This window comes from Pelophylax lessonae (assembly GCF_965119305.1).
Source record: "Pelophylax lessonae genome assembly, chromosome: 3".
Lineage (NCBI taxonomy): Eukaryota > Metazoa > Chordata > Amphibia > Anura > Ranidae > Pelophylax > Pelophylax lessonae.
This window is the reverse complement of record NC_138770.1, coordinates 45,184,143-45,196,898: the sequence shown is the minus strand read 5'-3', so window position 1 is coordinate 45,196,898 and position 12,756 is coordinate 45,184,143. Positions and strand designations below refer to the sequence as shown.

The following is a 12,756-nucleotide window of genomic DNA, read 5'->3' as shown; positions in this document are numbered from 1 at the left end:
CTGTATGCTGACAGCAGGACTTTTAATCCAGACATGTGCCTGGTGGGGTGGGGGCTCGGTCAGGCTCTGGCTGTGTGTTGAATGTTGTAAACATTATTATACATTCTTATTAGGGCCAGTGATGGTGAGATTGGGGCGTGGACATGTAATGACCTGTCTTCTCTTTCCAGTGGCTCCGGACACCATTAACAACCACGTCAAGACCTGCCGGGAGGAACAGAAGAATCTACATTTCTTTGCCCCAGAGTATGGAGGTACGAGGGTCTACCTGGGTAATGCTGTGACCATATGTGGTCTACCATGTATAATGCTGTGTGGTCATATGTGGTATGCCATGTGTAATGCTGTGTGGTCATACGTGGTCTGCCATGTGTAATGCCGTGTGGTAATACGTGGTCTGCCATGTGTAATGCCGTGTGGTCATACGTGGTCTGCGATGTGTAATGCTGTGTAAACAGACTCGGTCTGCCATGTGTAATGCTATGTTGCCACTCGTGGTGTGCCGTGTGACTAGGCGTTGTTTGCCACATGTAACGTAATATCTGACGGCACAGCTCCTAATCCTACATGACTGCACATAATCCTTCATGTTTAATTCTCACTGTGTCCAGTTTTAGAAGAGAGTGTGAAATGAGAACTATCTGTGCTGTCTCTTTACCATCCAATCATTCTTTCTCCCCTTCAGTTTTTTTTTCAGGCACGCAGTGAGTGACGTCCCTGAGCCGTGCGCACACTGCCTGTTGCCGTGTGATCTGGGTGCAGCGCTCACTATGTCTAATATCTCTTTTCTAGAGGTGACCAATGTGACCACAGCGGTGGACATCTACTCGTTCGGGATGTGTGCACTGGAGGTGAGGCATAGTGGGGCACTGAGACACAGCTTGTCCTCACAAAAGCCCACATTTGTTGGTAAAAAAAAAAAAAAAAAGTCAAAGCAATAGAAGGGTGTGTCTGGCCTCCCACCCCTGACGTGTTGCGTCCATATTCAGGCGGTGAAGAAAACACTAAAAATCTTTATAAAAATCGTCAACGTCCCTCTATAAAATTAATCTTGGCCAATGATTGCCGTTTTGGTGCAGAATGGCGGATCATCGTTAGAATGTCTTCTTGGGCACCATAGAGCAGCCTTCCCTCTCCTGCGTCTGTCGCAAATTACAGGAAACCGCTGGGCCACGGGGGAACCTAAATTGACCACACAGGTGCGGGATATCCTCCTGATCTTTCAATACCTAGTGACCTGGGATGAGAGAGAGAGTTCAAAATTAACTAAATCATTCCAGTTCAGTGTCCGGACCTGTAGTGAATGGCAGTGACAGCTCGCAAATCTCCATGTTTCCCTTTAGGTAGATGCAATGCAGTAAGAAGTAAGCTGCAGGGGAACTCCACCATGGCCTGACCTATGCATGTTTCTGTCTGACATCAGTTGGTTGATTTAATCTTGACTATGTGTGTGTTCTACAGATGGCTGTGCTGGAGATCCAGGGAAACGGAGAATCTTCATATGTCCCTCAGGAAGCCATAAATAATGCAATCCAGTTTCTGGAGGATCCACTACAGAGGGTGAGTGCCTGGTGGGGAGTTAGGTTAGTGCAATTTAGCAAGGTCCATGGAGGTCCTATATTGGGGAGCCAGCAAGGCTGCAGGATGGATAATTGGGCAATCTAGTGGACTACCTGTGAGATAGAACCATGCTCGGGTTACCCTCCAACCCCATTTTATCAACTGTCTGGTTTCTTACATCTCTTGCGTTCTCCCCCACCATACCTCTATGGCCCCGCCCTTTCTCGGGTGTTCATGCTCACCTTTGGTGTGTTCCAGCTCTTCCTTTTACATTCTTCATAATCTAAAATAAATAAAAAATGCAGGAAGGATAATTGGAGCTCCTAATAATGGGTACAGCAGGTGTAAAGACCCAGAAACTCAGCACAGGGATGGTGGGTGTGCAGAGCAGAGAACCTAGCACAGGGATGGTGGGAGCGGGTGTGCAGAGCAGGGTATTTGGCACAGGGATGGTGGGAGCGGGTGTGTAGAGCCTGGACTTCAGTGCTGGGAGTGCGTGTGCTGAGCTGGGACCTCAGTGCAAGGATGCTGGGAGCAGGTGCGCAGAGCTGGGACCTTAGTGTGGGGATGCTGGGAGCGGGTGTGCAGAGCCGAGACTTCAGTGCGGGGATGCTGGGACCTTACTGTGGGTATGCTGGGAGAATGTGTGCAGAGCTGGGACCTCAGTGCTGGGATGGCTGGAGCGGGTGTGCAGAGCTTGGACCTCAGTGTAGGGATGCTGGGAGCATGTTTGCAGAGCTGGGACCTCAGTGTAGGGATGCTGGGAGCGGGTGTGCAGAGCTGGGACCTCAGTGCAGGGATGCTGGGAGCGGGTGTGCAGAGCTGGGACCTCAGTGCAGGGATGCTGGGAGCGGGTGTGCAGAGCTGGGACCTCAGTGTAGGGATGCTGGGAGCGGGTGTGCAGAGCTGGGACCTCAGTTTAGGGATGCTGGGAGCGGGTGTGCAGAGCTGGGACCTCAGTGCAGGGATGCTGGGAGCGGGTGTGCAGAGCTGGGACCTCAGTGCAGGGATGCTGGGAGCGGGTGTGCAGAGCTGGGACCTCAGTGCAGGGATGCTGGGAGCGGGTGTGCAGAGCTGGGACCTCAGTGTAGGGATGCTGGGAGCGGGTGTGCAGAGCTGGGACCTCAGTTTAGGGATGCTGGGAGCGGGTGTGCAGAGCTGGGACCTCAGTGCAGGGATGCTGGGAGCGGGTGTGCAGAGCTGGGACCTCAGTGCGTGGTGCTGGGAGTGGGTGTGCAGAGCTGGGAGCGGGTGTGCAGAGCTGGGACCTCAGTGCAGGGATGGCTGGAACGGGTGTGCAGAGCTGGGACCTCAGTGCGTGGTGCTGGGAGTGGGTGTGCAGAGCTGACCTCAGTGCAGGGATGCTGGAAGCATGTTTGCAGAGCTGGGACCTCAGTGCAGGGATGCTGGGAGCGGGTGTGCAGAGCTGGGACCTCAGTGTAGGGATGCTGGGAGCGGGTGTGCAGAGCTGGGACCTCAGTGCAGGGATGCTGGGAGCGGGTGTGCAGAGCTGGGACCTCAGTGTAGGAATGCTGGGAGCGGGTGTGCAGAGCTGGGACCTCAGTGCAGGGATGGCTGGAACGGGTGTGCAGAGCTGGGACCTCAGTGCGTGGTGCTGGGAGTGTGTGTGCAGAGCTGGGAGCGGGTGTGCAGAGCTGGGACCTCAGTGCAGGGATGGCTGGAATGGGTGTGCAGAGCTGGGACCTCAGTGCGTGGTGCTGGGAGTGGGTGTGCAGAGCTGACCTCAGTGCAGGGATGCTGGAAGCATGTTTGCAGAGCTGGGACCTCAGTGCAGGGATGGCTGGAACGGGTGTGCAGAGCTGGGGCCTTAGTGCGGGGATGCTGGAAGGTGTGTGTGGAGCAGGGAGGGTGGGAGTGGGTGTGCAGAAGAGGGATGGGGGGAGATGTTGTACACCTGGTGGGCCACAACTAATTTGCCATTTCTGGCACAGGAATTCATCCAGAAATGCTTGGAAATGGACCCTAGCAAACGCCCAACTGCCCGTGAGCTCCTCTTCCACCAGGCTCTGTTCGAGGTTCCATCTCTGAAATTACTGGCCGCGCACTGCATTGTGGGACACCAGCGTAAGTATAACTTTTTATGACCTCTTATAGAATATGGAATGACCCCCCTCCCTGGTAGTGTAAGTGGAGTACTCATTTATGGCTACTTATCCATGTCTCTCCTTTCCACCGGCAGACATGATCCCGGAAAATGCTCTGGAAGAGATGACAAAGAACCGCGATATGAGTGCAGTCATGGCTGAGATACCGAATGCCGACCCTGAAGGTGTCCGGATGATGTGAGTGGCTGGAGTTTGGATGGTGAAGTGTATGGAAGAGGGTTCAGTGCCCCCTGGGAAGGGATGATGATTTGTGTGGGGCAGAGCGCCTCCTAGGAAGAATATGATGTAAACTGTCAAGTACTTGGTAGAGGGGCAGGAGTGGGTGTCTTTTATGGTTTATTTTGTCTTATTTGTGGTTCAGTGTGTTGCTCATTTTTTTGGATAAATATCCTCTGATCCGATTAACCAAACGTCACAATTTCTGTATAATGTGTGTGCGCCATCCTGACCGCGCCATCTCTTCCTCAGATACTCGCAATCCCCGGCGCTGGAATTAGACAAGTTTCTGGAAGATGTCCGGTAAGGAGTGGGCAGGGGATACACCACAAGTGTGTGTGAATGTGCGATGGGTGCGCTCTATGTACATACCACAAGGTCTAGTAGCGGAGGGAAATACATTCAGCTGGTTGGGTGCTGTACATGTGTCCTACATGTCTGCGGTATATGTGTAACGCATGTTCTTGTTAGGCTATGTGGTATGTGTGTGGTATATATGGCGTGTTTGGTCCTCTGTTGTGTGGTCACTGACTCTCCCCGACCTCCAGGAACGGTATTTACCCCCTGACCGCCTTCGGGGTGCCGTGTCCTCATCAGCCCCAGCAGGAGGTGGTGAAATCTCCGGTGGTTCCACCATCAGTGAAGACCCCAACACCGGAGCCCGCAGAGTTGGAAACCAGGAAGGTGCGTTCTGGAGAAGCCTAGTTCATGTGGCTATAGCCTTCTCTGTCTGTCTGCAGAGCTGACAATCTATTTCTCTGCCCTGTAGGTGGTTCAGATGCAATGCAACATCGAGACAGTGGAGGAAGGGGCCAAGCATCATGTAAGGGAACGGGTAGGATGATCTGTGTGTTGCTAGATTCTAGTATTCTCTTCTGTGCCCTCTCCCTTTCTACTGCATAAACCTCTTAATACACCCCTGTGGGCTCTTCCCTTCAGGTCCCCCCCCCCACACACACACACCCACCCTTTTCTTAGGTTCTTGCCTATCCTGCTGCCCCAACCTCAGCCCTCCGGACTCCCTTCAGTGCCCTCCTCCCCACTCATAGAAAGGCTTTGACTCCTCCCCAACTAAACCAGCCTTACCTCTCTGGGTTTTTCCCTATAGTTCTCCCGACCCTTTACCTTTCTTAAAAACGATTTATGGGTGTTGGACACAGGAATGTCATGGGCTTTCTGGACACTGGTGGTGCGGTAGGGGTGAGAGGCCATGGGGTGGGGAGGGTGTGAGGCCATGACTTTTCTTGTATAATACACCCATGAATCGTGTGTCAGAATGCCCCTGGATTCCTATCCCCTTCTTCCCCATCACTTGGTATCTCCTGTCCCATAATTCCAGGTTCTCTTTCCCCATGACTTAACCCAGGACTCCACCTCAAACAAGCAGTGTTCATCTCTTGACCTATTGGTCTGTGTCCTCCTCCCTTCTATTCTATTGGTCTGTGTCCTCCTCCCTTCTATTCTATTGGTCTGTGTCCTCCTCCCTTCTATGCTATTGGTCTGTGTCCTCCTCCCTTCTATGCTATTGGTCTGTGTCCTCCTCCCCTCTATTCTATTGGTCTGTGTCCTCCTCCCCTCTATTCTATTGGTCTGTGTCCTCCTCCCCTCTATTCTATTGGTCTGTGTCCTCCTCCCCTCTATTCTATTGGTCTGTGTCCTCCTCCCCTCTATTCTATTGGTCTGTGTCCTCCTCCCCTCTATTCTATTGGTCTGTGGCCTCCTCCCCTCTATTCTATTGGTCTGTGGCCTCCTCCCCTCTATTCTATTGGTCTGTGGCCTCCTCCCCTCTATTCTATTGGTCTGTGGCCTCCTCCCCTCTATTCTATTGGTCTGTGGCCTCCTCCCCTCTATTCTATTGGTCTGTGGCCTCCTCCCCTCTCTTTTATTGGTCTGTGGCCTCCTCCCCTCTCTTTTATCGGTCTGTGGCCTCCTCCTCTCTTTTATTGGTCTGTGGCCTCCTCCTCTCTTTTATCGGTCTGTGTCCTCCTCCCCTCTATTCTATTGGTCTGTGTCCTCCTCCCCTCTATTCTATTGGTCTGTGGCCTCCTCCCCTCTATTCTATTGGTCTGTGGCCTCCTCCCCTCTATTCTATTGGTCTGTGTCCTCCTCCCCTCTATTCTATTGGTCTGTGTCCTCCTCCCCTCTATTCTATTGGTCTGTGGCCTCCTCCCCTCTATTCTATTGGTCTGTGGCCTCCTCCCCTCTATTCTATTGGTCTGTGGCCTCCTCCCCTCTATTCTATTGGTCTGTGGCCTCCTCCCCTCTATTCTATTGGTCTGTGGCCTCCTCCCCTCTATTCTATTGGTCTGTGGCCTCCTCCCCTCTCTTTTATTGGTCTGTGGCCTCCTCCCCTCTCTTTTATCGGTCTGTGGCCTCCTCCTCTCTTTTATCGGTCTGTGGCCTCCTCCTCTCTTTTATCGGTCTGTGGCCTCCTCCTCTCTTTTATCGGTCTGTGGCCTCCTCCCCTCTCTTTTATCGGTCTGTGGCCTCCTCCCCTCTCTTTTATCGGTCTTTGTCCCCCGCTTTTTTCGCTCTTTGTCCCCCTTTCCCCTTTAATATCAGTCTGTGTCCCCCTCTCCCCTTTAATATTAGTCTGTGTCCCCCTCTTTTAATGCTCTGTGTCCCCCTCCCCCCCTTTTTTTTTTTGGTCTGTGTCCCCCTCCTCTTATCGGTCTGTGTCCCCCTCCCCTCTCTCTCCTTCTGGTCTGTGTCCCCCCTCCTCCTTTTCTGTTTATCTGTGTCCTCCTCCTTCTGTTGGTCTTTATCCTCCTCTCTCTCTCTTCTATTGGTCTTTTGCCTCCTCCCCCTCGTCTATTGGTCTTTCCTCTCCTCCTTCGGTCTTTCTCCTTCTCCCTCTCTTCTATTGGTCTGTCCCCTCCTCACTCTCTTCTGTTCCTCTGTCCCCGCCTATATTTTTATTATGGTTGCCTGTCTGTCTTTAGCTGACTTTGTTCCTGAAGCTGGAAGACAAACTGAACCGACATCTAAGCTGTGACTTGTTACCCAGTGAGTACAGAGGAGTGGTTTTAATGTGATTACTATTTTGGGTGGGTTTCTGGAGAATAGGGGGAGGGACTAGGTTTTCGGAGTATAAGGGAAGTGGTGGTCTTAGTATGGTGGTTGGGTGGAGGGGTTGGAGTACAAGGGAAGTAGTGATTGTAGTAAGATGGTTGGGGGGGGTTGCATGGAGTGCAAGAGAAGGGGTGATTGTAGTAATATGGGTGGGTGGGGGGTTGGAGTACAGGGGAAGGGGTGATTGTAGTAAGATGGCTAGGTGGGGTAGGGTTTTGGAGTACAAGGGAAGTGCTGATTGTAGTATAGTGGTTGGGTTGGGTAGGTGGGGGTTTGGAATATGATTGTGGAAAGGATGGGGGTGAGGACTAGGGTTTTGGACTGGAGGAGAGGCATCTTTGTGGAATGATTTTCTCCTTTCTTCTCTCCACAGATGAGAATATTTCGGAGTTGGCGGCGGAGTTGGTGCAGTTGGGGTTTGTCAGTGAGGTGAGACGAGACGGTTTTATGAAGAAATGGGATATAGGGAATCCCACTCTTGTCCTACAATCAGGGACACCTTCCTGTGAATTTTTGCGAGAATAAAACATTTGGGAGGTGGTGAATCTTGTTTAATCATCACTTGTCAGGCGGGGGGCAGGGTCAGTAAATGTGGAGAGGGAGTAGGTGACGTTAGTACATGTGGGAGAGAAGTAGACAGAATTAGTAAAACTGGGAAGGGAGTGGTGAAATCTGTGAATATGGGAGGGGAGGGTAGGTGGGATCAGTGAATATGGGGAGGAAAGAGGTGGCATCAGTGAATGTGGGAAAAGAGTAAGGGGTGGGGTCAATGAATGTGGAAAGAGAGTAGAGGGTGGGATCAGTGAATGTGGGAGGAGATTAGAGGGTGGGGTTTAGAGAATATAGGAAGGGAGTAGGATGTATCAGTGCAGAAAGAGAGTAGGCGGGGTCAGTGAATGTAAGAAGGGAGTAGACGGGATTAGTGAATGTGGGAAGGGATTAGGCGGAGTCAGTGAATGTGGGAAGGGATTAGGCGGGGTCAGTGAATGTGGGAAGGAAGTAGGCGGGGTCAGTGAATGTGAGAAGGAAGTAGGCGGGGTCATTTAATGTGGGAAGGAAGTAGGCGGGGTAATTTAATGTGGGAAGGAAGTAGGGCAGGGTCAGTGAATATTAAAAGGGAGTAGATGGCATCAGTTAATGTAGGAATGGAGTAGATGGGATCAATGAAGGAAAGGTAGGTGGGGTCATTTTATATGGAAGGAGAATTGGTAACCTTAGAGAAGTGAGTAGGTGGGGTCTGTGAAAGTAGGAAAGGCTATAGGTGGGGTGAGAGAGGGGAGTAGGCAATGTTGGTGAATGTGGGAAGGGAGCAAGTGGGGGCAGTGCTTGCGCAGAGTAGGCGGGATCGGTAAATGTAGGAAGAGAGTAGGCAGGATCGGTAAATGTGGGAAGAGAGTAGGTGGGATCAGAAAATGTAGGAAGAGAGTAGGCAGGATCGGTAAATGTGGGAAAAGAGTAGGCAGGATCGGTAAATGTGGGAAGAGAGTAGGCAGGATCTGTAACTGTAGGAAGAGAGTAGGCAGGATCGGTAAATGTGGGAAGAGAGTAGGCGGGATCGGTAAATGTAGGAAGAGAGTAGACAGGATCAGTAAATGTGGGAAGAGAGTAGGCGGCATCGGTAAATGTGGGAAGTGAGTAGGCGGCATCGGTAAATGTGGGAAGAGAGTAGGCGGCATCGGTAAATGTGGGAAGAGAGTAGGCGGCATCGGTAAATGTGGGAAGAGAGTAGGCGGCATCGGTAAATGTGGGAAGAGAGTAGGCGGCATCGGTAAATGTGGGAAGAGAGTAGGCGGCATCGGTAAATGTGGGAAGAGAGTAGGCGGCATCGGTAAATGTGGGAAGAGAGTAGGCGGCATCGGTAAATGTGGGAAGAGAGTAGGCGGCATCGGTAAATGTGGGAAGAGAGTAGGCGGGATCGGTAAATGTGGGAAGAGAGTAGGCGGGATCGGTAAATGTGGGAAGAGAGTAGGCGGGATCGGTAAATGTGGGAAGAGAGTAGGCGGGGTCGGTAAATGTGGGAAGAGAGTAGGCGGGGTCGGTAAATGTGGGAAGAGAGTAGGCGGGATCGGTAAATGTGGGAAGAGAGTAGGCGGGGTCGGTAAATGTGGGAAGAGAGTAGGCGGGATCGGTAAATGTGGGAAGAGAGGCGGCGTCAGTTAATGTGAGAAGAGACTAGGGCGGGGTTAGTAAATATGGAAGTGGGTGGTATCTGTGACATGGGCATGTCCTCTGAGTAACGCCCGCTTTGTTTGCCCCCTTTCAGACCGACCAGAACCGGCTCACCTGTTTACTTGAAGAAGCATTCAGCAAATTCTTCTTCGCTCGGAACGGAAACATAGCGGCGGTGACGGTGTCCTCCTAGCAATCACTGGGTCCTGCCGTCACTGTGCTGCCGAGCCTCCACTCCACGCTTTATGGAGGTCTTCCCGGCTGCTGGCAGATACCTCACCCTGTACATCCACCACTAGGAACGCCAGACTCTGCCGGCAACGTGGCCTGGAATGGTGGCAGCCGCTCCGCCTTCTGTTTACACAAAGAAAACGTTAGGATAATGTCCGACACAAACAGCAGCGCCCCCTGTTGGAGGGGAGGGGTATGCATGGGAATGAACCAGATGGAGGCGTGTCTTCACGCCGCAGCCCCTCCCACATATCTTCTCTGTTGTGTCATTGGGTGATGGGACATTGGTTTCTCTATGGGCCCTGGTGGAGGCGTGCATCGCATCATACATTTCATCTAGTAACGGTTTAGCTCTGCCGCTGTAGTAGCGCCTCCTTGTGCTCAAGCCTTAGCTTATCTGTGTAATGTTTACAGCTGAGCGGGGATCGGACGTTTTGGATCCAGCGGGCCTCATCCGTTCTCTGCCAGTGTCCCGGCGGAGTCGGGAAGCCATGTTGCGTTTAGGTGGTTGTTTTATGAATGTTACAAGCAGAAGACGGTTACAGACGTTGCGAGTGTTTTGGCGCGATGGCGCGACGTTGGAGGAGACTTTGTCATGTATGTGAAGTAGGCGATGATGGTGTGGGTGTGGACGGTGGCGGCTCAGTGGGCGTGGCTCCATTTCTCGCTAGAGGTTTGTCTGCACTTAAAAACATTGACGGCTTGTGGCGCGGGTCACATGATGCGCACGCTGGATCATAGTATCGCCATGCTGTGAGGGGGAGAACCCGACCTATACGATGCTCTTAGCTTTGCACAGTAACCGAATTTCCTTACGTGATGTCATTTTTATTTGTAACTAATAATGTTTAGTTTTCATTTTTTTTTTTTTTTTCTGTAAATAAACTTGAAGTTTGTTGTATTTAATTGCTGTGTGTCTGTCACCTCATGGGCCTCCATCTCCTGTCACTGCCAACTGGGATATCCATGAGGGTTTCAAATGCTGCTCTATAGGTTCTTCTGTAGAAGTCTGGGGGGGATGATGATGATCTATAGAGGTCCTTCCTCTCTAATTAGGTCCTTCCTCTATAAAAAGCTCTCGAAAGGGGAAATATTTGATGATCTATTGGCCCTTTCTCCATAGAAACTACAGTATCTCACAAAAGTAAGTACACCCCTCAAATTTGTGTAAATATTTTATTCTAACTTTTCATGTGACAACACTGAAGAAATGACACTTTGTTACAATGTAAAGTAGTGAGTGTACAGCTTGTATAACAGTGTAAATTTGCTGTCCCCTCAAAATAACTCAACACACATCCATTAATGTCTAAAGAGCTGGCAACAAAAGTGAGTACACCCCTAAGTGACAATGTCCAAATTAGGCCCAAAGTGTCAATATTGTGTGTGGCCACCATTCTTTTCCAGCACTGCCTTAACCCTGTTGGGCATGGAGTTCACCAGAGCTTCACAGGTGGGCACTGGAGACCTCTTCTACTCCTCCATGATGACCTCAGAGATGGTGGATGTTAGAGACCTTGCGCTCCTCCACCTTCCCTTTTGAGGATGCCCCACAGATGCTCAATAGGGTTTAGGTTTTGGAGACATGCTTGGCCAGTCCATCACCTTTACCCTCAGCTTCTTTAGTAAGGCAGTGGTCGTCTTGGAGGTGTGTTTGGGGTCGTTATCATGTTGGAATACTGCCCTGCGGCCCAGACTTCGAAGGGAGGGGATCATGCTCTGCTTCAGTATGTCACAGTACATGTTGGTATTCATGGTTCCCTCAGTGAACTGTAGCTCCCCAGTGCTGGCATCAGTCATACAGCCCCCAGACCATGACACCCCCACCACCATGCTTGGCTGTAGGCAAGACACACTTGTCTTTGTACTCCTCACCTGGTTGCCGCCACGCACGCTTGACACCATCTGAACCAAATAAGTTTATCTTGGTCTCATCGGACCACAGGATATGGTTCCAGTAATCCATGTCTTTAGTCTGCTTGTCTTCAGCAAACTGCAGGCTTTCTTGTGCATCATCTTTAGAAGAGGCTTCCTTCTGGGATGACAGCCATGCAGACCAATTTGATGCAGTGTGTGGCGTATGGTCTGAGCACTGACAGGCTGACCCCCCACCCCTTCTACCTCTGCAGCAATGCTGGCAGCACTCATACGTCTATTTCCCAAAGAAAAATTCTGGTTATAACACTGAGCGCATGCACTCAACTTCTTTGGTCGACCATGGTGAGGCCTGTTCTGAGTGGATCCTGTCCTGTTAAACCGCTGTATGGTCTTGGCCACTGTGCTGCAGCTCAGTTTCAGGGTCTTGGCAATCTTCTTATAGCCTAGACCATCTTTATGTAGAACAATAATTCTTTTTTCAGATCCTCAGAGAGTTCTTTGCCATGTTGAACTTCCAGTGACCAGTAAGAGAGAGTGATAACACCAAATTTAACACACCTGCTCCCCATTCACACCTGAGACCTTGTATCGCTAATGAGTCACATGACATTGGGGAGGGAAATATTGGGCCCAATTTGGACATTTTCACTTAGGGGTGTACTCACTTTTGTTGCCAGCGGTTTAGACATTAATGGCTGTGTGTTGAGGTATTTTGAGGGGACAGCAAATTTACACTGTTATACAAGCTGTACACTCACTACTTTACATTGTAGCAAAGTGTCATTTCTTCAGTGTTGTCACATGAAAAGATAGAATAAAATATTTACGAAAATGTGAGGGGTGTACTCACTTTTGTGAGATACTGTATGTGGGGAATTTAGTGATGATCTATAGCTCAGTCCTCCATAGAAGTCTGTGGAGGGAATTCTTCAATTTGTAGATCCTTCCTCTATAGAAGTCTTTGGATGGAATTCTTTGATGAGCTGTAGATCTTTCCTCTATAGAATCTTCTGGAGGAAATTCTTTGATATGTAAATCCTTCCTCTATAGAAGTCTCTGGAGGGAATTCTTTGATCTGTAGATCTTTCCTCCATAGAAGTCTCTGGATGGAATTCTTTAAATATTTGTAGATCTTTCCTCCATAGAAAGTCTCTGGTGGGACTTCTTTGATCTATAGCTCCTTCCTCCGTAGAAGTCTTTGGAGGGAATTCTTTGATGATCTGTAAATCCTTCCGCTATAGAAGTCTCTGGAGGGGAATTATTTTGTAATCTGTAGGCCCGTCTTCCATAGTCATCTATAGGGGGCATTATTTGATCTGTAGGCCTTTCTTTCATAGAAATATATAGGGGATCTGTAGGTCCTTCCCCTAGAGAAGTCTATGGGAGTAATTATTTTGTGATGAGTAGGTCCTTCCTCCATAGAAATTCATAGAGGGAATTATTTGATGATCTGTAGGCCCATCCTCCATAGAAGTCTCTGGAAGTTATCTGATGATCTATTGGT

General features: G+C 50.3%; 1 protein-coding gene across 2 annotated transcripts in view; it reads left to right on the top strand.

Moving 5' to 3' along the window:
* The window catches only part of NRBP1 (nuclear receptor binding protein 1), a 41,334-nt gene extending 31,439 nt beyond the window's left edge, over nucleotides 1-9,895 (top strand). For both annotated transcript variants that reach the window (XM_082251308.1, XM_082251309.1), the window contains 11 exons: nucleotides 171-254; nucleotides 793-851; nucleotides 1,462-1,560; nucleotides 3,513-3,645; nucleotides 3,761-3,863; nucleotides 4,155-4,205; nucleotides 4,451-4,586; nucleotides 4,672-4,725; nucleotides 6,845-6,908; nucleotides 7,348-7,403; nucleotides 9,238-9,895. In XM_082251308.1, the coding sequence (XP_082107434.1) occupies nucleotides 171-254; nucleotides 793-851; nucleotides 1,462-1,560; nucleotides 3,513-3,645; nucleotides 3,761-3,863; nucleotides 4,155-4,205; nucleotides 4,451-4,586; nucleotides 4,672-4,725; nucleotides 6,845-6,908; nucleotides 7,348-7,403; nucleotides 9,238-9,336 (938 nt within the window). In that variant the 3' untranslated portion in view covers nucleotides 9,337-9,895. The remainder of the gene's footprint in view (nucleotides 1-170; nucleotides 255-792; nucleotides 852-1,461; nucleotides 1,561-3,512; nucleotides 3,646-3,760; nucleotides 3,864-4,154; nucleotides 4,206-4,450; nucleotides 4,587-4,671; nucleotides 4,726-6,844; nucleotides 6,909-7,347; nucleotides 7,404-9,237) is intronic.
* Nucleotides 9,896-12,756: the final 2,861 nt, after the last annotated feature.